The 14,841-nt window shown below is 35.7% G+C and overlaps 1 protein-coding gene across 3 annotated transcripts; it reads left to right on the forward strand.

The window, feature by feature from the left end:
• Nucleotides 1-1,549: 1,549 nt before the first annotated feature.
• On the forward strand, nt 1,550-14,166 carry LOC108223890 (F-box protein At2g43440-like). 3 transcript variants are annotated; one of them, XM_017398343.2, is made up of 3 exons: nt 1,550-1,881; nt 2,100-3,090; nt 13,914-14,166. In XM_017398343.2, exons 1-2 carry the CDS (start codon nt 1,871-1,873, stop codon nt 3,049-3,051), a joined length of 963 nt encoding a protein of 320 aa, XP_017253832.1. In that variant the 5' UTR covers nt 1,550-1,870; the 3' UTR covers nt 3,052-3,090; nt 13,914-14,166. The 3 variants fall into 3 exon arrangements, with proteins under 3 accessions (XP_017253832.1, XP_017253831.1, XP_017253830.1); XM_017398342.2 differs by having other exon boundaries at nt 1,551-1,881; nt 1,980-3,090; XM_017398341.2 differs by having other exon boundaries at nt 1,554-3,090.
• Nucleotides 14,167-14,841: the final 675 nt, after the last annotated feature.

The raw sequence follows: 14,841 nt of genomic DNA on the forward strand, positions 1-14,841 counted from the left end.
CCTAACTCAAAAATAGGACTTTTCATGTCAACTTCTTCATTGAATTTGGGAAAATTAGGCTCATCTTTATCAATAAAATTAGCTGTCATCCTCTCTTCATCACTCCCGATATACACACTTTCATCATATGTATACATATTGTCATCCTTCTCTGCAGAGATTTCATGATCTTCAAAAACCAGCTTATCCACATTTTTATCAATTATCAAATCATCATCACTTTCATCCATGTTTGAAGCATCTAAATGTCAATTTTCATCATCACTATCACTCCCATTTAATTTATAATCTTCACTATCTTCATGGTTTGAAAAATCTTTATACAAACCCTTTAAATACCCAAGGTCCTGTTCAAAATCTATTTCTTGCTATGTAGACTCTCCAAAAGGATTGTTCTTATTGATTTCTTCTTTGTTCGATTGAATTTGCAGTGCCTCAGAATGTTTGTTCACAACAACCTCTACAAACCTATGAGTCACATGCCTCTCTTTTAATTATTGATGAACACATTACTATAAGCTCATCATCACTCACTAACTCAAATAACCCCTTTTCATTATAGCTTCTGGAAGCTTATACCTCATAAAAATCATCACTTATAGAATTTATCTTTAGTAGACTAATAACATCATAATCACAGAAGTACACATAAATCAACATATCACCATCATAATATAGTTTAATTATGAAAAACTCATCACCTGACATTAAAAAAAACGCAAACACCAATAATTAAGTTAACATCCATTTTAACACATAAATTACACCATTAAATCATTATAATTTTAAGAACAAAGTATATACAGTCAACTATCATATTGTCCATTCATTAATTAAATCTAATCAAGTACAAAAACTTCAAAACACACGTAAAAAACACAACAATATATATCACATATCATATTCATTGTATAAAATCCCCAAATATGCATGTAGAAGAGGAGAATAAGGGTTATCTGTATATTATGGACAATTGTAAGTTTTGAACAAGTCAGTTTCTTCTCTGGAGAGTAGAGCATAAACCTAAAAAAATTAACAGGGCCCATTCAGGAACAAGAAAAGGACATTGTGATTTGGATTAGATCTCGATGAAACAATATATCAATAAGAAGTTAATTCAATAATCCGTCGACAAAAGGATCACCCTAAGATGATCATCTCATGGCTATTGAGAACGAATCAAATCAGATGGTTCTATTTCTCAATCTTTCTGATTTGCTCCTACGGAACCAAGACCGAAAAGATTGAAAAACAAGTCATTCACAACCACTGATGAAGGATTCCTCGAAAAGTTAAGGATTAGTAATCTTTTTTAGAGCTCAGTTTTCACGTCATTTTGCTATGATTGCAACTTCAAATTAAGCTAGACTTGAGAATTGCTGATTAGATGGATGTGAGAGAATTGAAAAATTTATTTTAAAGAAAATTATTTTAGAGGTTATTAGAGCAAAAAGGTTCCCGTCAATGAAATTTCTCCTTTATTCTCTTAATTAACTAAAAAATTGAGATTGTCTATCATTTGATAAGTCACTGTATCTATTATTAAAATTTAGATATTTTCATAAAAAAAATTGTAACCGAAAGATCTTCTTCAATTAAGTCAAAAATATATACATATCCTCGGCGAGAGTCCGTGGCCATAATGTATAAAGAGGCTTATGTGTTGGCTCGCAAGGCGTAACAAGAAACATAGAAAGACACACAAATAGCGATGCTTCAGAAAAAGGAACATACGCTGTATTTCTAATTTCATTTCTACTATTTTGTAAACTGATCTTCATCGACGCACACATACCCACTCTGATCTTGAAACATCTCATCTGGGTTTGCGTGAAAAAGATGCACAAATCTCTTTTCTGAGGCAAAGATAATGATTGTTCGGTATGTGTTTGTTTTTATGTCCCAGTGAATATTCAATATAGAATTCTTGTTTCTATGTGCCTCTTTTGAATGACCCTCTTAAATACCCATCTCAATAGAAACCCACCTCAATATATGGCCAAGAAGAAGGTTGCAGTCTATTTACCTGAAGAGCTTCTTTTTAATATTTTCTTGAGACTTGGAGTGAAATCTTTGCTCCGATGCATGTCCGTTTGCAGGACATGGCTATCCGTAATCTCGAGCACTCATTTCATTAAGTCTCAACTTCAGCTTGCCATCAAGAACCCCACGCTACTCATTATTGATTATCGGGGTGGATATGCTGCAAGTCTTTCGAGTAGAAGAGGTTATCATAATAACTTTCCCCGTGTTGTTCTGCCTTATGATTTGAAGAACTGTGAAGTTGTTAGTTGTTCTTACAATGGCATTATCTGTTTATGCGATGATAAAGATGTTTTTTACCTCTGGAATCCATCAATCAGGAAGTACAAGACACTCCCTCCTGCTCCCCCGCGAGAATTGGCTGCTCGTGATAACACAGGGTTTGGTTATGATTCTATCTCTGATGATTACAAGATCGTTAGGATCGTGTATGAAAGGTCTGAAGATGATATGCCTACAGTGCATTTGTATTCCACAAATGCTAATTCCCGGAGACAGTTTCGGGATCCTATTGTGAAATCGGTGCCTGGAGGCAAAACTAACACTGATATTGTTGTAAATGGGGTACTGTATTTTAATGATGGGGATGGGCTGATCTCATTTGATTTGCACAAAGAGGTGTTTGGACGAGTTACGCTTCCTGGTTTTTGGGAAACAAAGAGGTCAAATGTCTTGGATTTCGAAGGTTCTGTTGCTATAGTCTTTGAACCTGATGGTGATGAACAAGGAATATATCTATGGACGTTGGATGATGTTTCTGGCCGGATGCAGTGGACTAGAAACTTCAGGATTCACGCTTATTCCGAATCGCGTTTGTGGCTATATTGTTATTTGGGTGCAGGAGATTTTTATGGAAAAATGGCATCTTATGATTACTTCTTGCATAATATCTTGTATGACTATAAAAGGGAAGAGACCGAAATTTGTGGAGTTCGAGAAAATGTGTGTGCAACTCTAAAATACACACAGACACTTGTTTCACCAAATGGTTTTGAACGAGTGTACTAATTACCAACTAAATCATTTCATGGAAGAAACAATCTAGAGGTAACCTGGGATAACTTTTTTATCTGTTTCTGTATAGTTTTGAATATTGTAATGGTATTCAGTACTTTTTTACTGTTGGCAGTTCCTGAATTATGCCTTTATTGCTTACCTGTTAATTATTTCATATGCTGCCCATATCATTCTTATACTTATTTCTTCTTACACTTTTTATTAATTGTGTACTTGCTTAATTAGATAAGTCTGGTCTCGAGATTTCTTTTAATTAACTTTTTTATGCACATCCATTGCTGCATCCTTATCTTAATTGTATCACATTGCTGGTACATATTAGCTCTACTCTTGGTAATATGACAAAAAATTTAATATACCCAAAGGTAATCTAATATAACATAGACATATACCCTCGGGTGATCTAATTTAACATAGATATGTACATTGTAGTGATATGTCCTTTAACTCTGTGGTGACGAAATAGGCCCTCTGTATGTAATCTTTTTAATTACATGTTTTACTGGACACTTCAGTGTTTTTGATTTTTAACTTGTCGCATGTCTTTATGTTTAATTTTATTGTAGTCTACACTATTCTGCAGAAATTACTCATTGTTTTCAAATATTGACGCATGAATTTTTGGCACACAGCCACACACTTTTGAGAGGGTTGACCATGTAACTAGAATTGTTAGTTTTAAAATATTTTTCTGTGAATAAAAGTATTAGTTAAATAGTTTTATTCAAAAAGAAAATTTAAAAGATAATAATTTTAACTATGTGGTCAAAGCTCTTAAAAGTATCTGCCAAAAAGTCGAACATCAATTATTTGAAAAGAGAGGGAGTATGTGTTACAACTTGGAGGACTCTGAAGTGGCCTTTCATCAATTTGATATATTGCATTAATTGTTGTGCAAGGTCATCTAAAGGCCCATTGTTTTATGATGTACTAATTCAAATTAATTTTTAGTTATTTAGTTTAATCTCTTTGGCCTTATTTTCGTTGTATTACATTGCTGGTACATATTGGCTTCAGTTTTCTTGGTAATATGACACAAAGTTTCTATAATGGCCTCAAGTAATTTAATTAACATGGATGTAACACCCCACTTTTACAATAGGGCTAAACAATTTAACAATTCTAATTTCATTCGGAAATATGATAATTTACCAAACCAATTGTCATACTAGATAATAAAGTCTGAAACTGCATAATGATAAATCTAACAAAGTCTTAGATCAACATAAATATCGGCTCTAAAGGCTCAATATAGCCCCTAACAAAGAAAAGCAACTAGAGTGGGTGTCACTCATCACTCTCCCCGCTATCCCTGATTACCTGCGGAAAGGAAACAAACGGGAGTGAGCCAATGCCCATTACGAATATAAAAATATTGTAGGTGCAAGGAGTATCGATAATCTCGAAACAATGATTTCAATAAATTGGTACAAATAAGTACCCCAAGTCACAATAATGGAGATAAACAATGAACTATAAATAAGACTCAATGATGAATCAATGACACAATACGGGTCTCTTACACAAAACTGTACTTGCTCAACTCCAATCACCGAGCAAATACAGAACAATGATTTCTTCTTCAGTTATCCACAAGAAGAAATAAAGAATGTATAAAACATTCCACAAAACAATAACGATCATGATCTTCTCACGTCTCATACCCCAGAAACGTGCTCGTATGCTTAAATCACCGATACGAGTTGGTGTCTAGTTCACCTTTACTACGAACTCCATGTGAACATTGTCCGTGATTTACCCACACGGATAAGTTTAAGAGCCCAAACAATTACAAAAGTTGCCGACTCGAGAAACAAAATAAGTATAATGATGCAATAATAGTGCAAAGAGAAACAATTCATTATGAGCCAAGGCAATAATAACTTAAATATATGGAGGCCAAATGAAGAGAGTAGTGTGCAACAATAAAAGAGATTTTAAGGATGTCACAATAATAAATAATAAATATAATAAATATTTATTATTTAAATAAAAGAGAGAAAGGAATAGAATCCGTACCTTATATTATTGAGCTAACTTTTAAAAATAAAAATCCAAGATCAGGTGCACCGCTAATAGCCTCTATCTAGATTGAAAAACGGAATCCATGTCCAAGTATTAGTACCAGATACAATGTACTTATATACTATTAGTACTAATATTAAGTACTAATCCCAGAAATACATATTTATAATAATATTATAATATAATAATATGATTGCAGATTACAACAATACCAAATAATAATAATAATAATAATAATAATAATGATATGACTAAAAGGTGAACCTGACTAACTAAATGGACACTAGCAGTTACGACCAAGTCTGTGAAATTGAGAACAATAACATTGATCACTATGTATAACTAATAAGATAATCAAAATAATGATAATTAAATATTAGTTAACTAGGTAGAATTAATAAGCAATGCTAAGTCACTGTAGCAATTCAGTCGAACAATCAACAAGCTAAAGAACCGAGAGAAGCAATAGCCGACAGATTGTTTAACCGACTGTCCCAATAATAATAGTAATAGTAATAGTAATAGTAATAATAGTCGTCTTTTGTATCGCGCCAAGAGAAATGACATAGATAAGATCATTGCTTAAAGAGTTTCATTGTCGAATTTTTATCATCCCAATAGTAGCTGCTGCCCAAAGGATCTCCAGTAACAGTAACTTGTTTACGGGTAACAGAGCCAACAGGTTAGGTTCCGGTCTTTCTGAAAGAAAGCTACTCACTTATAAACTATTAGAGTTTTCTTCCTTTAGCTGACTTATCAGAGATCGAGAGAATTGCCATAAAGTGAAGACAGAAACCACGCAAAGGTGTACTAGTACCAAAAGTGAGTAGACAAGAAGGCTGTCATTGGGGGACCCTGCTTTGAGACTCTATTACCTATAAGATATGAGGAAGTTCATGGAAAAAGAAAGCATAGTCCTTAGGTACAATGATCGGGAAATAATAAATAAAAAAACCATTGCTTTCTTTCCAACACTCCGGATAGGCGGAAGGATCTATGTCCATCCCCAACTTCCTTTCAATCCACATCGGAAAATTGAGGCTTTCTCTACTGGGAGTCCTCAAAGGAGGAATAAGGCATACGCTGGTTCGATAAGCCAAGGAAAAACAACCACCGCTTGGTTTTGACACTCAAGCGACCCGCCCTGCTAAACATCGATGCAAAGGTTATATTTCACCACCTCTATCTACCTCGACATTTTTATTTTTGCAAACACCGAGTAGTAAAAAAATAATAATAATAATTAATAGTAGTAGTAGTAGTAAAAAAATAATAATAATAATAAAAATAATAATAATAATAATAATAAAAATAATAATAATATCATCTCAAGCTCTTTAACATAATAGCGAGATGCAGCAAAATCACGTAATACGGCGACGTTTTACAATTATATATTATATATATAAAAAAAACAAAACACATTTTTAGATAAATAAATAAGAAAACAAATAAAATCGTCAGTCACAAAATCCCTTAATGCGAAGTAACACATCATACAAGCTTACTAAGCTACAACCACATAGATGCTTATTTAGGAAGTAAATCAAGTAAGCTATAAAATTGACTAACCGAGACTAAACATATGCCAACCCATCAACCAAGCTAGTATATTAATAATAAAAGAAAATAACAAGTTAAATGCTAAAAGATGTTTTCTTCCTCGACAATCATATTGTACTTTACAAAGTAATATTTTAAAAGTGATCAAAATAAAATGTATTTTAAAATCCCACTCTCAAAATATAATCATACACCACTCGTAAATCTCGATATTAATGAATACTTATATGTTGTGCTCAACATTAAAAATAACAAATAAACCTTAATATTAAACTAATAACAAATCATAACACATATATAGGTACCAAAATTAGTAGGGCATTTCGAATATTTAAAATCATGTACTTTAATATATTGAATATATAAATCGACATATAGTATGATGAAAGGTACGTCAAAACTTACAATTTTATGCCCTGAATTTAACTCAAATATTATGTGTGAACAGAGATACGGAGCGCTGCAACCTACATACATGATGAGAAAATCAATATCTTAAATCAATACCACATAAGCATAATTAATTTAATATTTTATATATATTTTAACCATACATACCTTGTGCTATAATGAAGGCTAAGATAGAACACCTAGCTATGACTTAGAATAGCTTAGCCCCTGCATTTAGTCAACACACAATATGAATACAGAGTCACCTCTATTAACTTGGCTACATAAAACTCATTGTCATCCTTACCTGACACCATACTACTTAATCCCTTCGATGCGGCTGTACACCATGTATGAGACTATTAACTTATATTTATAAGTATATACCGATAGACATTACCTTAATATTGAGATCACGCAACTAACTAAGCCTTATCACTATAATTTCGGTATTTGATTACGGCTCCAAAAGTAGTTTCTAGAATATTCTAGAATTATAAATATAAACAAATATATTTTAATACATAATTACAATTAATATAGATTTGATGATAAAATACTTAATTAAAATATTGGGGTATTATATTCTTCCCCCCTTAATAGAATTTCGTCCTCGAAATTAAAGGCACGAACCTTATTCAAAAAGATATGGATACTTTGTGCGAACAGACTCCTCGGTCTCCCACGTAGCTTCTCGAACCTCATGGTTCTTCCAAAGAACCTTAACAAAAGGAATCGTGTTTTTACGCAAGACTCTCTCCTCTCTCGCCAATATAGCCTCGGCCTCTTCTTCACAAGACAAGTCCTCTCGAAATGCGTCCAAAGGATACTGAACAATATGATGTGGATGATAAACATATTTTCTCAAAAGTGATGCGTGGAATACATTATGAATCCGTGATAACTGTGGTGGCAATGCAACTCTATACGCCACTGTTCCGACTCTCTCAAGAATCTCGAAAGATCCAATATACCTCGGACTCAATTTACCCTTTTGACCGAACCGCTGAATGCCCTTCGAAGGAGATACTTTTAGAAAAACGTTGTCACCAACTTTAAACTCATATTCTCGTCGACCTTTATCTGCATAACTCTTTTGTCTTGACCGGGCCTGTCTCAGCCTCTCTCGAGCTACCTCTACCTTATCAGTAGTGACCTGAACCAGATCGGGACCCTCCAAAAGTTTCTCACCCACTTCATTCCAACAAGTTGGTATCCTACACTTGCGCCCATAAAGTGCCTCAAAAGGAGCCATACCAATACTCGCCTGCCAACTGTTGTTGTAAGCAAATTCCACCAACGGCAAATACTCATCCCAATTTCCCGACCAATCTAACGCACATGCTCGTAACATATCCTCCAAAGTCTGAATCGTCCGCTCTGACTGTCCATCTGTCTGTTGATGAAAAGCTGTACTGTAGTTTAGTTTGGTACCCCATGCTTTCTGAAATCCTTGCCAAAATTTTGAAGTGAATCTAGGGTCTCTATCGGAAACAATAGAAACTGGAATCCCATGAAGTCTCACAATTTCATTCCTGTACGCTAGTGCTAAACCCTCCAAGCTCGTACTACCACGAATAGCCAAAAAGTGTGCTGACTTAGTAAGCCTGTCCACGATCACCCATATTGCATCATTCTTCCTCAAAGTCCTCGGCAATCCAATCACAAAATCCATACACATGTGCTCCCACTTCCAAGTAGGCATTTCCAAAGGCTGTAACAATCCACTAGGTCTCTGATGCTCTATCTTCACTTGCTGACAAGTCAAACACTTCGAAACAAACTCGGCTATATCACGCTTCATACCAATCCACCAAAAATGTTCTTTTAAGTCATGATACATCTTTGTTCCACCTGGATGAATTGAAAATGGTGACCGATGAGCTTCCTCCATCACTTCCTCCCTAAGTTCCTTGTTATCGGGCACACATAATCGGTTACCCATCCAAACAATACCCTGATCATCAATGCGAAGTTCGGGTTGCTTTCCAGCTTCCATGCTCTGTATAAGGTACCACAACTCTCCATCACCATCCTGAGCTGCCTTAATCCTCGAGATAAGACTAGGCTCCACGTGCATACTTGCCACCATACCAACAACATCATGATGATAAAACTCCAAGCCAAACTTCTCAATCTCGCGTTGAAGAGGTCTCTGTTGTGTCATCAATGCTGCCAAATTCCCAAAGTTCTTCCGACTCAAGGCATCTGCTACCTTATTAGCTTTCCCTGGATGATACTGAATACTCACATCATAATCCTTCAATAGCTCAATCCATCGCCTCTGCCTCATGTTAAGCTCCCTCTGGGTAAAAATATACTTCAGACTTTTGTGATCAGTAAATATCTCACATTTATCGCCATACAAATAGTGTCGCCAAATCTTTAGTGCAAAAATCACGGCCGCAAGCTCCAAATCGTGTGTCGGGTAGTTCACCTCATACGGTTTTAGTTGCCTTGAAGCGTAGGCGATCACCTTCCCATGCTGCATCAGTACACATCCAAGTCCCTTCTTTGAAGCATCACTGTAAATCACATAACCATCCATTCCAGATGGTAGAGTCAACACTGGAGATGTCACAAGTCTCTTCTTCAATTCCTGAAAACTAGCCTTACATTCGTCAGTCCATATAAATTTGTTGCTTTTCCGAGTCAACTGCGTCAATGGCATAGCAATGGTCGAGAAACCCTCAACAAAACGTCAATAATAGCCAGCAAGTCCAAGAAAACTCCTCACCTCCGTCACAGTGCTAGGTCTTGGCCAGTTTGTAATAGCCTCAACCTTTCCAGGGTCCACCTTGATTCCATCTGCTGATACGATATGTCCCAAAAAGGCAACCTGATCGAGCCAAAATTCACACTTCTTGTACTTTGCATACAACTTGTGCTCCCGTAACGTTTCCAATACCACTCTAAGATGCTCTTCATGTTCTTCTTTAGTCTTCGAGTACACCAAGATGTCATCAATAAACACGATCACAAATTTATCTAGGAAATCTTTGAATACCCTGTTCATCAAGTCCATAAAAACTGCTGGTGCGTTGGTCAACCCGAAAGACATTACCAAGAACTCGTAGTGCCCATACCGAGTCCTAAATGCTGTCTTAGGGATATCACTTGCCTTCACTCTCAACTGATGGTAGCCTGAACGAAGATCAATCTTTGAGAAATATTTTGCCCCCTGTAGCTGGTCAAATAAATCATCAATCCTGGGTAGTGGGTACCTATTCTTCACAGTAATTCGATTCAACTCCCGATAGTCAATGCAAAGCCTCATCGAACCATCCTTCTTCTTCACAAATAATACTGGCGCTCCCCATGGTGAAACACTAGGTCTGATGAAGCCTTTATCAAGTAGTTCCTGCAGTTGTTCCTTTAACTCTTGTAGTTCAAGCGGAGCCATTCTATACGGAGCCTTGGAAATTGGTTGTGCACCGGGTATCAAATCAATAGAAAATTCCACCTCTCTATGTGGTGGTAATCCATCCAAATCCTCTGGAAATACATCAGGAAACTCACGAGCCACACTGACGTCATCAAGTTTAGTCTGCTCTATAGAAGAATCAACCATATGAGCCAAGTATCCCTCACAACCATGTGCAATCATCTTCCGTGCCTTAATGGCTGAAATAAATTTTCCCAGAGAAGCAAGCTTAGAACCTTGGAACTCAAACTCGGGTGAATTTGGATTCCCGAAAATTATCTTCTTTCGCTGACAATCGATAGTAGCCTTATGTTGTTCCAACCAATCCATCCCCAAAATAACATCAAAGTCTCGCATCGGAATAGGTAAGAGATCGACAGATAATTCCCTATCTTCAATTCTAACCACACACTCAAGATATTGAACATTCACAGACATATTTAACCCCATAGGGTTAGCAACAGAAAATTCAGACAACAATGTAGTAGGTGCAATGCATAGATGTTTGACGTAAGATGTAGAAACAAATGAATGTGTAGCACCAGTGTCAAATAAGACTGTAGCATCACAATTACCAATCGAAAGTGTTCCTGTAATGGTACCTGAAGAGTTAGCCGCATCCTTTGCAGTGAGAGAAAACACGCGTCCAGAATTTTTCTGCTCATTCTTCCCATTATTATTATTCTGGTCCCCAGACTTCTTTAATGGTGCCTTGCAGTCCTTGATAGTATGGCCTTGACGGCCACAATTGAAACATGCTCTAGAAATCCAGTGACAAACACCACTGTGCATTTTCCCACAGTGTGCACAAGCAGACCTTCCTCCATTCTGACCAGTTTGACCGCCTGACTGACTCCCAGATTGACTGCCTGACCTGTTTTGCTGATTCCCCTGATTCTCATTTTTCTGCTGAAAACTGCGGGTGTTGTACCTTTGATTGTTCTGTCTAAATCCGCCCGAAGATCCACCATTATTCTGGAATTTGGGCGGATCATCATCCCTCTTCCTCTTCTGACCCTGCATGTCCTTTTGTTTACGAAAATCAGCCTGATGAAGCTCCTGGTCCCTGGCACTATCAACTAAGCTGTCCATAGTGGTGTAGCGGTTAGCAATAATATGATTCCGGATTGAAGTCTTTAGAGCCCACTTGAACTTCATAATTTTATCAGCGTCGTTCCCAGCAATAGACCGAGCATAATTGGCAAACCTCTGAAATCGAATCTGAAAATCTGCCACAGACTTATCCTCCTTCTGAGCAATATTCTGGTACTCACGAGCATACTCCTCACGAACACTAGCAGGAAAATATCTCTGATCAAATTGTGCCTTGAACACATTCCAGGTGAGAGTGTCCTCATAGCCAGCTGCATGAGAAGCAACCATTGACTTCCACCAAGTACTAGCATCCCCTTCAAGACGGTAGATACCAAAACGAGCTTTCTCCACCTCAGAACAATTTAGGACCCGAAATATTTTCTCCATGTGATCAATCCAAGCCTCAGCATCCATAGGGTGTTTAGCTTCCTTAAAAACATTGGGCCGCTGATTCATAAAACGGTCAAACATAGTCTGGCCTTCTTGATTGGGCACATTACCAGGAGGATTCTGCCTTTGCTGATTAGCTACCTCCCTAACCATGTCCAAGAAAGTTTCCCTGTCCATCACAATCTATTGTCCCCCTGCATTATTTCTCAAGGTATCTCTTCTAGGCGGCATCCTGCAACATTTATTATGAGAACACATATATAGTGAATATTATCGAGTAAATATTGCAGTTATATCAAAATCTTACTTCTACCCATACGAAGTCAACCTAGAACTCACAGGTCAAATGCCCTAAGGCTAGTCTACAGAATCAGAACACATATATAGTGAATATTATCGAGTAAATATTGCAGTTATATCAAAATCTTACTTCTACCCATACGAAGTCAACCTAGAACTCACAGGTCAAATGCCCTAAGGCTAGTCTACAGAATCATAACCTCGCTCTGATGCCAAAATGTAACAACCCGGGTCAAATCCCGAGTCTTTTTCAGAAATCGGGTCAAGTCCCGAATTCCGAATTCGAATATAAACCCAAATAAACTGGCCCAACTGCAACAACTTGGGTAATCTACAAGCCCACCACAGGCCCGCAAAAGATCATGATTTGTTGGTGCAATTAGTAGTAGTAGTTATGCTTATAAACTGAACTAAAGTCTCCACACTTCTCGATATGGGACTGGGGTGTTACAATGGATATATACCCTTGAGTGATCTAGTAACTTAGAATTTAGATATATACCCTTGAGTGATCTAGTAACTTAGAATTTAGATATATACCCTTGAGTGATCTAGTAACTTGGAATTTAGATATGTACATTCATTGTACTAATATGATCAATAATCTTGCTGTGACAAATTAGGTCCACCGTCTGTGATCTGTTAATTACATTAGTTACTGGACTTTTGACTGTTTTTGTACTTATTGCATGACTTTATGTTCACATTTTCTACAGTCTACAGTATTCTGGCAAAATTATGTTACAGGACTAAGTTATCTTTAATTAAATTTCTTATATAGCATTGATTGTTGTTCAAGAACTTGTGAAGGCCAATTATTTTTTAATGTATCAAGCCAATCAATTATGCATAGAAGCTAAATAATTTTGTTGACAGTTATTATCTGCATAAGCATCCACAGTCAACAAGATATGTGTAATAATCACACGATCTATGTTTTGGTGCATCTTACTAACCTTGACATGAACACTTATCAAGTTGTCTTTGTGTCTTTACAATCCATCCTGTGCTGATTTAAATAAAAACGAAGATAATACAGTGACTAGTACTCCTTTAATTAAATTGATAGATAACAGGCCATACATGTTGAATATTGATTACTTCATTATATTGCCCTATTTGTAAATTTTATTTTCCACATGCTGATGGAGAAAGAAACTCATGAAGTATAACAGAAAGTCTGAATGCATTATTTACATACAGACCCTGTTTTTTGTCTACTTGTTCGGTGAAACATGATCTGGTATTCATGTAGTTCATGTTATTAAACTAAGTTGGCAGTCTTTGTCCTCAACCAGCTATTATCATTAGTGGGAGAAATAACAGAAAAATCCTTCCTTTTATGTTATATTGTGTTCTTACTGTATTTGGAAGTTCCAGTACAAACCTTAATTTGTTTCCACTGCATAGTATTTACAAGGCAACTCTACTATCCTGTTATTTACAACTTGGAGATGCTTCTAGTTCCCCTTTTATCTTTCATTAGTTATTATAATATTAATATAATGGAAGGCTGTAAGCTGGGGTTTAAACACAATGACACCAAACCTGTTTATTTACATTATGATTAGATTTTTTACCATTTGGCTTAATCAATTTTCTAGTCACATAACTCTAGCTGCAATGTTTGAAGATCTTGCTTTGATGTCCATCTATTTTTTTGCAGGAAAATACATTGACCAGAAGCTAAACTGCAGCATGTCAACTGAGTGTCATTAGTAGCAGAACTGTTGCAATTTTTTGTTTGTTGTATGCTTCACCAATAGCCTATTAGCAAAGTATATTCAAGGCATTTGAAATACTTGCCATTGTCTTGGATGGATTTGTTGCTTATTACCAATCTACCATCTGTGGATGGTTGGGGTTTGTGTGATGATAGACAAGTAAAAGTTTTTTGTATGAAAGGGATATTTTGTTTACATGGATTGTTAACGACTTGTTGCTGATCACTGTTAATTCTTACCATGGCTGGCTTATAGCATTTGTTACTTTATATTATACTAGCTTATAGCCCGTGCAAGGCACGGAAACTTTTTAATTATTTATAAATTTTTAAATATATTTTAGATGGCTTAAAAAAATTTAATTTATAGATGATAAATTAAAATTGTATGTATCATGCCAAAATATTAAATTTTTTCTATCAAATTTTAAATTGTTTTAAGTGAAATATGTGACGCCAACTCCTATTAGATAAAAATAATTTTGTGACGGCGCGATTTATATGATTCTACAAATAAAATTGGTAGAAAATATTTATTTTCGATTAAAAAAACATAAACACGTGAAATATAGAATTTGTTTTGGATTCAGAAAAGAAATTATAAACATGCAAGTAGATATCAGTTGTCTTATGGAACGGAAGTTAATTTTGTTCTAATCAAACGGTGCTTATTTGTTCAATATACGATCCGATGGATAAAAATAATTTTGTAACATTGCGATTTATACGATTCTACAATTAACTACAAATATTTGTATTGGATTAAAAGAAAACCAAAAACACATGAAAGATAGAATTTGTTTTGGATTCAGAAAAAGAATTATAAACATGCAAGTAGATGTCAGTTTCCTTATAGAACATAATTTAATTT

The sequence above is a fragment of the Daucus carota genome, chromosome 5 (assembly GCF_001625215.2).
Source record: "Daucus carota subsp. sativus chromosome 5, DH1 v3.0, whole genome shotgun sequence".
Taxonomy (NCBI): Eukaryota; Viridiplantae; Streptophyta; class Magnoliopsida; order Apiales; family Apiaceae; genus Daucus; species Daucus carota.

Coding starts and splice junctions, on each gene's coding strand:
- LOC108223890 (XM_017398341.2), top strand. CDS start 1,951: ATGACCCTCTTAAATACCCATCTCAATAGAAACCCACCTCAATATATG.